Source organism: Pseudophryne corroboree, chromosome 6 (genome assembly GCF_028390025.1).
Source record: "Pseudophryne corroboree isolate aPseCor3 chromosome 6, aPseCor3.hap2, whole genome shotgun sequence".
NCBI classification, from domain to species: domain Eukaryota; kingdom Metazoa; phylum Chordata; class Amphibia; order Anura; family Myobatrachidae; genus Pseudophryne; species Pseudophryne corroboree.
The window spans coordinates 98,034,421-98,049,697 of NC_086449.1; the positions used below are offsets into that span (position 1 = coordinate 98,034,421).

The 15,277-nt window shown below is 45.7% G+C and overlaps 1 protein-coding gene and 3 non-coding genes across 7 annotated transcripts in view; all 4 read left to right on the forward strand.

The window, feature by feature from the left end:
- LOC134936467 (hepatic lectin-like) overlaps positions 1 to 7,846 on the forward strand; it is an 80,760-nt gene extending 72,914 nt beyond the window's left edge. For all 4 annotated transcript variants that reach the window (XM_063931507.1, XM_063931505.1, XM_063931506.1 and 1 more), the window contains one exon: positions 7,126 to 7,846. In XM_063931507.1, coding sequence (XP_063787577.1) covers positions 7,126 to 7,258 — 133 coding nt within the window. In that variant the 3' untranslated portion in view covers positions 7,259 to 7,846. The remainder of the gene's footprint in view (positions 1 to 7,125) is intronic.
- Positions 7,847 to 8,594: 748 nt separating this feature from the next.
- Positions 8,595 to 8,667, forward strand: TRNAK-CUU (transfer RNA lysine (anticodon CUU)). The gene has a single exon. It is a non-coding gene; the product is annotated as a tRNA-Lys (tRNA).
- A 573-nt stretch (positions 8,668 to 9,240) lies between these two features.
- TRNAV-CAC (transfer RNA valine (anticodon CAC)) lies at positions 9,241 to 9,313 on the forward strand. The gene has a single exon. It is a non-coding gene; the product is annotated as a tRNA-Val (tRNA).
- Positions 9,314 to 10,340: 1,027 nt separating this feature from the next.
- On the forward strand, positions 10,341 to 10,412 carry TRNAE-CUC (transfer RNA glutamic acid (anticodon CUC)). The gene has a single exon. It is a non-coding gene; the product is annotated as a tRNA-Glu (tRNA).
- The last annotated feature ends 4,865 nt before the right edge of the window (positions 10,413 to 15,277 follow it).

The following is a 15,277-nucleotide window of genomic DNA, read 5'->3' on the forward strand; positions in this document are numbered from 1 at the left end:
ATCCTCCACCATTCTATCAATGTTGAGAGAATCATATGCAGTGACAGTAGACGACATGTCCGTAATCGTTGTCAGGTCCTTCAGTCCGGACCAGATGTCAGCATCAGCAGTCGCTCCAGACTGCCCTGCATCACCGCCAGCGGGTGGGCTCGGAATTCTGAGCCTTTTCCTCGCACCCCCAGTTGCGGGAGAATGTGAAGGAGGAGATGTTGACAGGTCGCGTTCCGCTTGACTTGACAATTTTGTCACCAGCAGGTCTTTCAACCCCAGCAGACTTGTGTCTGCCGGAAAGAGAGATCCAAGGTAGGCTTTAAATCTAGGATCGAGCACGGTGGCCAAAATGTAGTGCTCTGATTTTAACAGATTGACCACCCGTGAATCCTTGTTAAGCGAATTAAGGGCTCCATCCACAAGTCCCACATGCCTAGCGGAATCGCTCCGTGTTAGCTCCTCCTTCAATGTCTCCAGCTTCTTCTGCAAAAGCCTGATGAGGGGAATGACCTGACTCAGGCTGGCAGTGTCTGAACTGACTTCACGTGTGGCAAGTTCAAAGGGCATCAGAACCTTGCACAACGTTGAAATCATTCTCCACTGCGCTTGAGACAGGTGCATTCCACCTACTATATCGTGCTCAATTGTATAGGCTTGAATGGCCTTTTGCTGCTCCTCCAACCTCTGAAGCATATAGAGGGTTGAATTCCACCTCGTTACCACTTCTTGCTTCAGATGATGGCAGGGCAGGTTCAGTAGTTTTTGGTGGTGCTCCAGTCTTCTGTACGTGGTGCCTGTACGCCGAAAGTGTCCCGCAATTCTTCTGGCCACCGACAGCATCTCTTGCACGCCCCTGTCGTTTTTTAAAAAATTCTGCACCACCAAATTCAAGGTATGTGCAAAACATGGGACGTGCTGGAATTTGCCCATATTTAATGCACACACAATATTGCTGGCGTTGTCCGATGCCACAAATCCACAGGAGAGTCCAATTGGGGTAAGCCATTCCGCGATGATCTTCCTCAGTTGCCGTAAGAGGTTTTCAGCTGTGTGCGTATTCTGGAAAGCGGTGATACAAAGCGTAGCCTGCCTAGGAAAGAGTTGGCGTTTGCGAGATGCTGCTACTGGTGCCGCCGCTGCTGTTCTTGCGGCGGGAGTCCATACATCTACCCAGTGGGCTGTCACAGTCATATAGTCCTGACCCTGCCCTGCTCCACTTGTCCACATGTCCGTGGTTAAGTGGACATTGGGTACAACTGCATTTTTTAGGACACTGGTGAGTCTTTTTCTGACGTCCGTGTACATTCTCGGTATCGCCTGCCTAGAGAAGTGGAACCTAGATGGTATTTGGTAACGGGGGCACACTGCCTCAATAAATTGTCTAGTTCCCTGTGAACTAACGGCGGATACCGGACGCACGTCTAACACCAACATAGTTGTCAAGGCCTCAGTTATCCGCTTTGCAGTAGGATGACTGCTGTGATATTTCATCTTCCTCGCAAAGGACTGTTGAACAGTCAATTGCTTACTGGAAGTAGTACAAGTGGGCTTACGACTTCCCCTCTGGGATGACCATCGACTCCCAGCGGCAACAACAGCAGCGCCAGCAGCAGTAGGCGTTACACGCAAGGATGCATCGGAGGAATCCCAGGCAGGAGAGGACTCGTCAGAATTGCCAGTGACATGGCCTGCAGGACTATTGGCATTCCTGGGGAAGGAGGAAATTGACACTGAGGGAGTTGGTGGGGTGGTTTGCGTGAGCTTGGTTACAAGAGGAAGGGATTTACTGGTCAGTGGACTGCTTCCGCTGTCACCCAAAGTTTTTGAACTTGTCACTGACTTATTATGAATGCGCTGCAGGTGACGTATAAGGGAGGATGTTCCGAGGTGGTTAACGTCCTTACCCCTACTTATTACAGCTTGACAAAGGGAACACACGGCTTGACACCTGTTGTCCGCATTTCTGGTGAAATACCTCCACACCGAAGAGCTGATTTTTTTGGTATTTTCACCTGGCATGTCAACGGCCATATTCCTCCCACGGACAACAGGTGTCTCCCCGGGTGCCTGACTTAAACAAACCACCTCACCATCAGAATCCTCCTGGTCAATTTCCTCCCCAGCGCCAGCAACACCCATATCCTCCTCATCCTGGTGTACTTCAACACTGACATCTTCAATCTGACTATCAGGAACTGGACTGCGGGTGCTCCTTCCAGCACTTGCAGGGGGCGTGCAAATGGTGGAAGTCGCATGCTCTTCACGTCCAGTGTTGGGAAGGTCAGGCATCGCAACCGACACAATTGGACTCTCCTTGTGGATTTGGGATTTCGAAGAATGCACAGTTCTTTGCTGTGCTGCTTTTGCCAGCTTGAGTCTTTTCATTTTTCTAGCGAGAGGCTGAGTGCTTCCATCCTCATGTGAAGCTGAACCACTAGCCATGAACATAGGCCAGGGCCTCAGCCGTTCCTTGCCACTCCGTGTCGTAAATGGCATATTGGCAAGTTTACGCTTCTCCTCCGACAATTTTATTTTAGGTTTTGGAGTCCTTTTTTTTCTGATATTTGGTGTTTTGGATTTGACATGCTCTGTACTATGACATTGGGCATCGGCCTTGGCAGACGACGTTGCTGGCATTTCATCGTCTCGGCCATGACTAGTGGCAGCAGCTTCAGCACGAGGTGGAAGTGGATCTTGATCTTTCCCTAATTTTGGAACCTCAACATTTTTGTTCTCCATATTTTAATAGGCACAACTAAAAGGCACCTCAGGTAAACAATGGAGATGGATACTAGTATACAATTATGGACTGCCTGCCGAGTGCAGACACAGAGGTAGCCACAGCCGTGAACTACCGTACTGTACTGTGTCTGCTGCTAATATAGACTGGTTGATAAAGAGATGTCTATGTAACTATGTATGTATAAAGAAGAAAGAAAAAAAAACCACGGTTAGGTGGTATACAATTATGGACGGACTGCCTGCCTAGTGCCGACACAGAGGTAGCCACAGCCGTGAACTACCGCACTGTACTGTGTCTGCTGCTAATATATAGACTGGTTGATAAAGAGATAGTATACTCGTAACTAGTATGTATGTATAAAGAAAGAAAAAAAAACCACGGTGAGGTGGTATATACAATTATGGACGGGCTGCCGAGTGCCGACACAGAGGTAGCCACAGCCGTGAACTACCGCACTGTACTGTGTCTGCTGCTAATATAGACTGGTTGATAAAGAGATAGTATACTCGTAACTAGTATGACTATAAAGAAAGAAAAAAAAACCACGGTTAGGTGGTATATACAATTATGGACGGGCTGCCGAGTGCCGACACAGAGGTAGCCACAGCCGTGAACTACCGCACTGTACTGTGTCTGCTGCTAATATATAGACTGGTTGATAAAGAGATAGTATACTCGTAACTAGTATGTATGTATAAAGAAAGAAAAAAAAACCACGGTTAGGTGGTATATACAATTATGGACGGGCTGCCGAGTGCCGACACAGAGGTAGCCACAGCCGTGAACTACCGCACTGTACTGTGTCTGCTGCTAATATATAGACTGGTTGATAAAGAGATAGTATACTCGTAACTAGTATGTATGTATAAAGAAAGAAAAAAAAACCACGGTTAGGTGGTATATACAATTATGGACGGGCTGCCGAGTGCCGACACAGAGGTAGCCACAGCCGTGAACTACCGCACTGTACTGTGTCTGCTGCTAATATATAGACTGGTTGATAAAGAGATAGTATACTCGTAACTAGTATGTATGTATAAAGAAAGAAAAAAAAACCACGGTTAGGTGGTATATACAATTATGGACGGGCTGCCGAGTGCCGACACAGAGGTAGCCACAGCCGTGAACTACCGCACTGTACTGTGTCTGCTGCTAATATAGACTGGATGATAAAGAGATAGTATACTCGTAACTAGTATGTATGTATAAAGAAAGAAAAAAAAACCACGGTTAGGTGGTATAAACAATTATGGACGGGCTGCCGAGTGCCGACACAGAGGTAGCCACAGCCGTGAACTACCGCACTGTACTGTGTCTGCTGCTAATATATAGACTGGTTGATAAAGAGATAGTATACTCGTAACTAGTATGTATGTATAAAGAAAGAAAAAAAAACCACGGTTAGGTGGTATATACAATTATGGACGGGCTGCCGAGTGCCGACACAGAGGTAGCCACAGCCGTGAACTACCGCACTGTACTGTGTCTGCTGCTAATATATAGACTGGTTGATAAAGAGATAGTATACTCGTAACTAGTATGTATGTATAAAGAAAGAAAAAAAAACCACGGTTAGGTGGTATATACAATTATGGACGGGCTGCCGAGTGCCGACACAGAGGTAGCCACAGCCGTGAACTACCGCACTGTACTGTGTCTGCTGCTAATATAGACTGGTTGATAAAGAGATAGTATACTCGTAACTAGTATGTATGTATAAAGAAAGAAAAAAAAACCACGGTTAGGTGGTATATACAATTATGGACGGGCTGCCGAGTGCCGACACAGAGGTAGCCACAGCCGTGAACTACCGCACTGTACTGTGTCTGCTGCTAATATATAGACTGGTTGATAAAGAGATAGTATACTCGTAACTAGTATGTATGTATAAAGAAAGAAAAAAAAAAACACGGTTAGGTGGTATATACAATTATGGACGGGCTGCCGAGTGCCGACACAGAGGTAGCCACAGCCGTGAACTACCGCACTGTACTGTGTCTGCTGCTAATATATAGACTGGTTGATAAAGAGATAGTATACTCGTAACTAGTATGTATGTATAAAGAAAGAAAAAAAAACCACGGTTAGGTGGTATAGACAATTATGGACGGGCTGCCGAGTGCCGACACAGAGGTAGCCACAGCCGTGAACTACCGCACTGTACTGTGTCTGCTGCTAATATAGACTGGTTGATAAAGAGATAGTATACTACTAATATTATATATACTGGTGGTCAGGTCACTGGTCACTAGTCACACTGGCAGTGGCACTCCTGCAGCAAAAGTGTGCACTGTTTAATTTTAATATAATATTATGTACTCCTGGCTCCTGCTATAACCTATAACTGGCACTGCAGTGCTCCCCAGTCTCCCCCACAATTATAAGCTGTGTGAGCTGAGCACAGTCAGATATATATATACATTGATGCAGCACACTGGGCTGAGCAGTGCACACAGATATGGTATGTGACTGAGTCACTGTGTGTATCGTTTTTTTCAGGCAGAGAACGGATATATTAAATAAAACAAACAACTGCACTGTCTGGTGGTCACTGTGGTCGTCAGTCACTAAACTCTGCACTCTCTTCTACAGTATCACAGCCTCAGGTCAATCTCTCTCTCTCTCTCTCAACCCTAATCTAAATGGAGAGGACGCCAGCCACGTCCTCTCCCTATCAATCTCAATGCACGTGTGAAAATGGCGGCGACGCGCGGCTCCTTATATAGAATCCGAGTCTCGCGATAGAATCCGAGCCTCGCGAGAATCCGACAGCGTCATGATGACGTTCGGGCGCGCTCGGGTTAACCGAGCAAGGCGGGAAGATCCGAGTCGCTCGGACCCGTGAAAAAAAACATGAAGTTCGGGCGGGTTCGGATTCAGAGAAACCGAACCCGCTCATCTCTAGTAGATGTGTGGTTTTTTTCGCACATCCAAGATCAGGTCTGAATTAGGCCCATGCCCATTACTGCAGTCTCAATAGAAAGCTATGGGGACTGCTTATGCAACTGAAAACAAAGAGACAACCAGAGATAACTCTTCATATATGCAGCAGGTCCCTCATATTAAATAGCTTCAATACTTAAATTATGACATAATCCTTTTTGGAGGCCTTACCTCAAAAGAACCTTATAAAGGTTCCATTAAGTGTCTTTTGTTGGCACCTGGCCTTCTGTCTTTGTATAAGTATTATTCTTGTGAATCCTGTTTTCCCTGTTCAGCTTGTATTTACTTTGTTCTTATTTTGTTGATACTTTCCCTTGTTTCTTTGTCCATGTCCCGTGACCCCCAACCCCCCCCCCCCCCTCACCCCCCATGGTGTCCTCCTGTTGATTCAATGTTCGTTCTGTTATGGCAAAAACCAGGAGCATCTGGTTATCTAAAGCCAGTCCTGAGGGGAAAGGCTGCTGCTGTAGGCCTAGGAGCACTCTGTGATCTCCGATCTCCAGTAGTGGTTTGGGAGTCCTTTTCCCCCATCCTTGTGTTATTCCTACTTTAGTCTTCTCTGTCATCCTTTATGACTGACTGTACACAGGATCTACTATCCTGTTTAGAGGACTGCAAAACACAGTCAGACCTCCTGAAACTGCAGTTTTTGGAGGTTTCCAGTATTCTTAACATGCATAAAAGTGATCTGCCCGGTACTGCAGTCCTCAATGCATACCTCCCAACTTCCGTAGAAAGTAAGCAGGACACCGGCTCGTCGTAGCTGTGCCCATCCAAAAAAAAGGGGTGTGGTCAGCATAAAGCGAGCCACGCCCCCATGTATGTCACTATGGGGGCATGGCCAGCACTCTGTGAGCTGCTGGCCATGCTTCTAGTCCCTCTTGTCTCCGTGAATATACACACAGAGCCTATTCACCACTGCTCTAAGCAGAGCAGTGAGTGACAGGAGCCTCCCAATTCCCCTCCCACGCACACACACACACACACACACCGTGGGACACTGCAGCTCTCAGGTGGGACAACGAGACAGTCCCAAAAAAACAGGTCTGTCCCGCGAAAATTGGGACAGTTGATATGCATCAAGTTTCTGGAGCTTGTTCAAGATAGGCAACGCCATCAATAGATGGTGTTGCCTGTAGAAACCTATGTGCCTCTTTCCATAGAGTTCCCCTGAGAGGGATACCCTGCGGCTTGCACAGGCCGCTAGCTGCGCATGTGCAGTAGGACTTCCGGGTCAAAGGCCAGAGCTAGCCTTTGTGTAATTATTCATACATATGGCTTCAATAAATGCCGATATACATATCTCCTAACTTTTCAGTAGCTGCCATTGTGTCCTTCTGCAGACATAGGGCTAATATGTACAGAGCTATGTACACTTTGTTTCACCATATAAATAAAAAGTTAATAAAAATATACTAGCATTGACTAACAATGTCTTCCTCTTACAGGGCCTGGAAGAAAGGTGAGCCCAATGATCAAGGCAAAGAAGACTGCGTCTACTTGTGGACCAATGGGGAATGGAATGACATGACCTGCTCCCATGACAAATACTTTGCTATTTGTGAGAAAAAACTCTTCTGAGCAGATGCTCAACACATGGTTACTTTATGCAAACAGGGATAATGTGGATTGTAAACCTGTAATTTCTACTCACTTGGATTCAGGAACAGTTACGTAATCATATCAGTAGGAAATTATTTTCTACAAGCCAGGAACTCTGACTTATTTAATATCTGATAACTGCTCAGCAAAACTCGTATTTTATTTATGATTCGCTCACCCCAATTGTGCCACACCCCTGTACTTACCTTTTGGGTGCTAAACATTGTAAAACTGTCAGAACATTTTTCTGTTGTGTCTGCTAATCTATATGCTTTCCATATCTCCATGGTGAAATAAGGAATGAATGTTGTAGATATGAGAGAAGAAAAGTCACGTGTGTACTGAGACATCTGGGATACATGGAAGCCTATACTGTATACATCCACCAGGAATGCATAACATCAGGAAGAGATTTATAGTAGAAACTATACCAGAGATCTTGAACAAATGGTTTAACAGATAAACTGCAGTAAGTCTTTCTAGTTTAAGTCTGCGTGTCTGCGGTAGGGAAACTAAATTGCAATTTGCATTGGGAATGATTTACCTGAATAAAGCTCTATGATCGCACAGTGTTGTTCTTGTAAAAACAGGATAATACTAATAATAATCATCTATACATAGGTGTCAGGCCTATTACCCTATAAGTTTGTGTGAGTAATTACAGCTATATACCGCGCTGACGGTAACTCCAGACTTGATCATTTATGTTTGCAAACCCAGCAAGTTCGGGGCAAGAGCTGCCCATCGCAGGGCAGGGCCACTCAGTTTGCAGAATGGCCTGCCCAGCAGCTGCAACCGCAATTTAATTGCAGTCGCAGCACCTGTGGAAGACCCCTGCAGCCGCAGCTAGGCTACTTATGCAGGAGGTCCGCAGCCATTTTTGTAGATCGTAGCGGCTGCGGCACATCGCATTAGGTGGCTGCGCATGCGCAGGGTGTTACATGTGCATGTGCACCGCCACCGGGGTTATTGCGGTCTGTGACCTGAGTAACCCCCTATGTTTGGTTGCATCATAGCACAGCTCAGACCTTCCCTGTGCATTTGGTTATAGTTCTCACTGCAGCGTTGCAGCCAACACTTACTCCAGAAGTGCCCTGACATATCATTCCCTACCAGAGGCTTGCAATGCTTCCCTACATGTTGCCTTGTGCAATCTTGATGCTTAGTGGACAAGTTCTGCATAAGCTTTTGTAGTGGCTGGTGTGTCCTCACATGACACCATTTCCAATAGATAAGTCACATACAAATCAAGCCATGAGACTCCTCATAGTGGTTTTTCTATTCTAGTAAACAATTTTAAAGTGCAGGGAACACAGCCCGGCTAGCTCAGTCGGTAGAGCATGAGACTCTTAATCTCAGGGTCGTGGGTTCGAGCCCCACGTTGGGCGCTTAACTTTTTGTTTTTTACATTTTAGCAAAAGGTCACTTTATTTGTTAAATGGTATTAACATTCAGGAAAGCTTTAAAGTTAATTGGAGGCAAACTTAAACCCAAGTTCTTGCTCATACATTATTTTACATTAAATCAATAATAAAAATAATCATAATACTGTAATGATAATGAAAGAAAAAAAATGTCATGTTGCACAGTCTAGTTTTCTGTTACAAACGTAGCAGCTTTTATGTGAAATACTAAAACACCAAGAGAGTGACATTTCTTTCTGTAGGGGGGTCTTCAGTATGCCGACTGACGGGATCCCGGCGCACAGTATACCGGCGCCGGTATGCCGACAGCCGGCATACCGATACTTATTCTCCCTCGTGGGGGTCCACGCCCCGCCTGGAGGGAGAATAAAATAGCGTGGCGAGCGCAGCGAGCCCGCAAGGGGCTCATTTGCGCTCGCCACACTGTCGGTAAGCCGGCGGTCGGGCTCCCGGCGCCGGTATGCTGGTCGCCGGGAGCCCGACCGCCGGCATACCATACTGAATCCCTTTCTGTACACTAAATAGCAGTGCATGCAGGTTTCTGTAGTGTAGTGGTTATCACGTTCGCCTCACACGCGAAAGGTCCCCGGTTCGAAACCGGGCAGAAACAACTTTTCATTTTTTTTAAAACCAGTCTTAGCAGGTTTAGTTCAGTTGTCACATTAACAACTGTACAGTATTAGATGCGGTCTGTGTATTTACACTGAATGTAGCATACAAGCTATGCAGTGCAATGCCCCAAGAAGCAAAATGCTCACACAGCAATGCACATTGGGCCTAATTCAGAGTTGATCACAGCAGCAAATTTGTTAGCAGTTGGGTAAAACCATCTGCACTGCAGTGGGGGGCAGATATAACATGTGCAGAGAGAGTTAAATTTGGGTGGGGTGTGTTCAAAATGAAATCTAAATTGCAGTGTAAAAAGAAAGCAGCCATTATTTACCCTGCACAGTAACAAAATAACCCACCCAAATCTAACTCTCTCTGCAAATGTTATATCTGCCCCCCCTGCTGTGCACATGGTTTTGCCCAACTGCCAACAAATTTGCTGCTGCGATCAACTCTGTATTACCCCGATTGTTGTAGATATTGTGGTGGATTTTAACTGAAACATACATACAAATGAGCTACATTACAGACATAAACTAATGCTAATGATATTACTTTAGATAGTTAAGGTGACGGGTGGTCTTCAAGTTGCCGACTGTTGGGATCCCGGCGCACAGTATACCGGTGCCGGAATCCCGACAGCCGGCATACCGACAGTTTCTCCCTCGTGGGGGTCCACGACCCCCCTGGAGGGAGAATAAATAGCGTAGCGCGCCACTGTGCCCGCAGCGTGGCGAGCGCAGCGAGCCTGCAAGGGGCTCATTTGCTCTCGCCACGCTGTCGGTATGCCGGTGTTCGGGCTTCCGGCGCCGGTATGCTCGTCGCCGGAAGCCTAGCCGCCGGCGTACCGTACCACACCCAAGGTGACTGCTGAGTAGATGAAACATCAGATTTTGTCCACTAAATTATATTGTACACTGGATTTCATAAGAAATACTTCCAGACAGGTTTTAGTTTGCAGTGATATTGTGCATAGACCTCTGGTGAAACCAGCAGGTATATGTACATAGCAGCACAAAATAGTATTTTTCCTGGTGGTCTAGTGGTTAGGATTCGGCGCTCTCACCGCCGCGGCCCGGGTTTGATTCCCGGTCAGGGAATGAGTTTTTTCTTTCTTCCACTGCAGCCTATATAACCAAACATCAATTAGCTAATGAGTTGTTCTATTTGTAAACATGTTCTGCAATACTATCTATCTATCATCTATCTAAATGCGAAAGCCCTCACTCACTCACTGATTCATCACTAAGGGGGTAAGTCCAAGTTGATCGCAGCAGGAATTTTGTTAGCAGTTGGGCAAAACCATGTGCACTGCAGGGGGGGCAGATATAACATGTGCAGAGAGAGTAAGATTTGGGTGGGTTATTTTGTTTCTGTGCAGGGTAAATACTGGCTGCTTTCTTGTTACACTGCAATTTAGATTTCATTTTGAACACACCCCACCCAAATCTAACTCTCTCTGCACATGTTATATCTGCCCCCCCTACTGTGCAGATGGTTTTACCCAACTGCTAACAGAATTCCTGCTGCGATCAACTTGGAAATACCCCCTAAATCTCTTACTTCCCAATATGTTAGGAAGATTAAAATTAACATAGGTATTCGGCAGATGGGAAATAGGAAAACTACATAATCAGAATTTTAATAAACCTCCCTTAAGAGGATAAAAAGGGGCTTGAGATAATGACATCATTACCGATGCGTGGGTTGTGTTGCGTGAACGATAATGTTCAAATGGACAATCGGATGAAAATTTGGATGGACCTCTAGTGTGTAGAATTTAATAAACTACAAAAATGGTCCTGTCACTTTTTACCTTATCTGCTACGGGTGTTCCTCGGGTAACGCCAAGAACCATGGATTAATATATACTTACATTAAGACGTCTCAATTTTACAGCTCTATAGATTTACCAAATTTTTAACTCTCATTTATATTTACAACTGTGAAAACCAGAAACTCCCGTGAGAAGAACAGGTAGAACAGCTAGTACTTAATAATTAGTGATTGATTGTTTCCAGGAGGGTAATAACTAAAACCATGATCGGCTAAAAATAGGAAAGTTTCTTTGTGGGGGATTTCTTTGTGTGTCTGTCCCCCAAGCAGTAAGGTGACCATCCGCTGGATGGATGGCTAACTGCCTGGTGAAGTGATTAATCCTTATTTCCCTCTGCTGACTATATTACTCTAATTCTTTTTCCCTGAATTGCTTTTACATTGTTGTGTTAATGTTGAACTGTGTATTATTGCCATGTCCGCCTTTGTATATTATAAAATTTTACATTTTTGACGTAGCTAACCCCAAATAGCTGAAGTGTTAAATATCATGGACAGAGGGAATTATTTAATAATGGTACACATAAAAAGCAATTCAGCTTAGGTAAAAAGATAATCATTTAAGTCAGAAAATAAATAAAACACTTATATAGACACTCATAAGAAGTAATTGCTGGTGTTTGAGGTTAAAAAGAGGAGAGAAATCTTAACAGTAACAAATATCACAACATAGACTGATACAGTGATCAAACACAAATGCTACATAGTTACAAATAAGTTAGAAACAGTCATCGCCAATTTTCCTCAATATAAATGAGAAGATAAAATTAAAAGCCACAAAACCTGTTTAATTATCCTTTTTAATAAGGACTGATCTGCAAATGTCTGCAACTGTAATAAATTATGATCCAGCCCAAATGACCCCAAGTTGGGAAGGCTCCGCAAAGAGCAAATGCCAGCACTTGTCGAAATTATATGGTAAAAAAACATCAAAGTAATAGGCCCTACACATTACGCGATTGGCCACCGAGGTGCCCAACGGCCGATACGGGCGACGGGCGACCCGGCGGCGGGGGGGCAGTGACGTGGGGAGTAAAGTTTCTTCACTCCCCCCGTCACCCGGCTCCGTAGACATGCAGGCAAATATGGACGATCTCGTCCATATTGGCCTGCATGCACAGCCGACATGGCACCAGCGATGAACGAGCGCGGGGCCGCGCATCGTTCATCGCTGGTGCCTCCACACTGCACGATATGAATGTTATCTCGTTCATTAATGAACAAGATCGTTCATATCGTGCAGTGATGTCGGCCAGTGTGTAGGGCCCATAAGTGAAATAAACAGTCACTGTAATGTTAGTCCACCTGGTGTGCAAGTGCAACTCGTCTGACCACTGTGCACTCTGTCTTGCCTACAGGCAGGTGCAGTGGAGACAGGGCCGGTTTTAGACTTTATGGAGCTCATGGCAAAAGTTTACTTCGGTGCCCTGAGCTCAAGAGGCGTGATCTGATGGGGGCGTGTCCATTGGCAAAAAGAAAAGATATCAAGAACAAACTAATTGCGAGGTACACGTGTGTTGCACGGAGGGTGGAGGCACCATTTGGGGGAGGCCATTTGCTAAGGGATCCACTGTTTGCCTGAAGGCAGGTGGGTCCCTCCTCCTTGTGGCTGGCTCAAAGTCTGCAGTCTGTATTTGTGTGATTGGTCCCACCCAAATGCCTTAATGTTCATGTCCTGGAAGTCCTGCACTGTGTTTCTCTGCCTGCTCTCCCCTTCTGGCAGCTAGCAGAGCTCATGGTACAGTGACTGCACATCTCTCCTCTGTGCTGGATGTCAGGTGTCACTTCCAGGGTCCGCTGGCGGAGGAGGGTGTAGTCGATGCATTTCACTCAGCCAATGATGCCAGGCTTTGTCAAGGCTGTGGGTTTAGAGATGTGCACCGGAAATTTTTCGGGTTTTGTGTTTTGGTTTTGGATTCGGTTCCGTGGCCGTGTTTTGGATTCGGACGCGTTTTGGCAAAACCTCCTTGAAAATTTTTGTTGGATTCGGGTGTTTTTTTAAAAAAAAACCCTCAAAAACAGCTTAAATCATAGAATTTGGGGGTCATTTAGATAGGATCCGGATTGAAAGTCGACAGTAACTAGGTCGACAATGTCTAGGTTGACAACTATTGGTCGACAGTAACTAGGTCGACAGGGTGTTTAGGTCGACAGGGTCTTTAGGTCGACATGTTCTAGGTCGACAGATCAAAAGGTCGACATGAGTTTTCACAATTTTTTTCTTTTTTTTAACCTTTTCATACTTAACGATCCACGTGGACTACGATTGGAATCTGTGCTGAGCGAAGCGGTAGCGGAGCAAAGGCACCATGCCCGAAGCATGGCGAGCCATGCGAGGGGACGCGGTGCACTAATTGGGGTTCCCGGTCACTCTACGAAGAAAACGACACCAAAATAACATTGAAAACTCATGTCGACCTTTTGACCTGTCGACCTAGAACATGTCGACCTAAAGACAATGTTGACCTAGACACCCTGTCGACCTAGTTACTGTCGACCAATAGTGGTCGACCTAGACATTGTTGACCTAGTTACTGTCGACTTTCAATACCACACCCAATTTTGATCCCATAGTATTATTAACCTCAATAACCATAATTTCCACTCATTTCCAGTCTATTCTGAACACCTCACACCTCACAATATTACTTTTAGTCCTAAAATTTGCACCGAGGTTGCTGGATGACTAAGCTAAGCGACCCAAGTGGGCAGCACAAACACCTGGCCCATCTAGGAGTGGCACTGCAGTGTCAAACAGGATGGCACTTAAAAAAATTAGCCCCAAACATCACATGATGCATAGATAAATAAATAAAAAAGAGGTGCAAGATGGAATTTTCCTTGGGCCCATCCACCCACCCTTATGCTGTATAAACAGGACATGCACACTTTAACAAACCCATCATTTCAGCAACAGGGTCTGCCACACGACTGTGGCTGAAATGACTGGTTGGTTTAGGCCCCCACCAAAAAAAGGAGCAATCAATCTCTCCTTGCACAAACTGGCTCTACAGAGGCAAGATGTCCACCTCCTCCTCATCGTCCGATTCATCACCCTTTTCACTGTGTACATCCCCCTCCTCACAGAGTATTAATTCGTCCCCACTGGAATCCACCATCTCAGGTACCTGTGTACTTTTTGGAGGCAATTGCTGGTGAATGTCTCCACGGAGGAATTGATTATAATTAATTTTGATGAACATCATCTTCTCCACATTTTGTGGAAGTAACCTCGTAGGCCGATCGCTGACAAGGTGACCGGCTGCACTAAACACTCTTTCGGAGTACACACTGGAGGAGGGGCAACTTAGGTAAAATAAAGCCAGTTTGTGCAAGGGCCTCCAAATTGCCTCTTTTTCCTGTCAGTATACGTACGGACTGTCTGACGTGCCTACTTGGATGCTGTCACTCATATAATCCTCCACCATTCTTACAATGGTGACAGAATCATATGCAGTGACAGTAGACGACATGTCAGTAATCGTTGGCAGGTCCTTCAGTCCGGAACAGATGTCAGCACTCGCTCCAGACTGCCCTGCATTATTGCCAGTGGGTGGGCTCGGAATTCTTAGCCTTTTCCTCGCAGCCCCAGTTGCGGGAGAATGTGAAGGAGGAGCTGTTTGCGGGTCACGTTCCGCTTGAGTTGACAAGTGTCTCACCAGTAGGTCTTTGAACCCCTGCAGACTTGTGTCTGCCGGAAAGAGAGATACAACGTAGGCATTAAACCTAGGATCGAGCATGGTGGCCAAAATGTAATGCTCTGATTTCAACAGATTGACCACCCATGAATCCTGATTAAGCGAATTAAGGGCTCCATCCACAAGTCCCACATGCCTAGCAGAATCGCTCCGTGTTAGCTCCTCCTTCAATCTCTCCAGCTGCTTCTGCAAAAGCCTGATGAGGGGAATGACCTGACTCAGGCTGGCAGTGTCTGAACTGACTTCACGTGTGGCAAGTTCAAAGTATTGCAGAACCTTGCACAACGTTGAAATCATTCTCCACTGCGCTTGAGTCAGATGCATTCCCCCTCCTTTGCCTATATCGTAGGCAGATGTTTAGGCTTGAATGGCCTTTTGCTGCTCCTCCATCCTCTGAAGCATATAGAGGGTTGAATTCCACCTCGTTACCA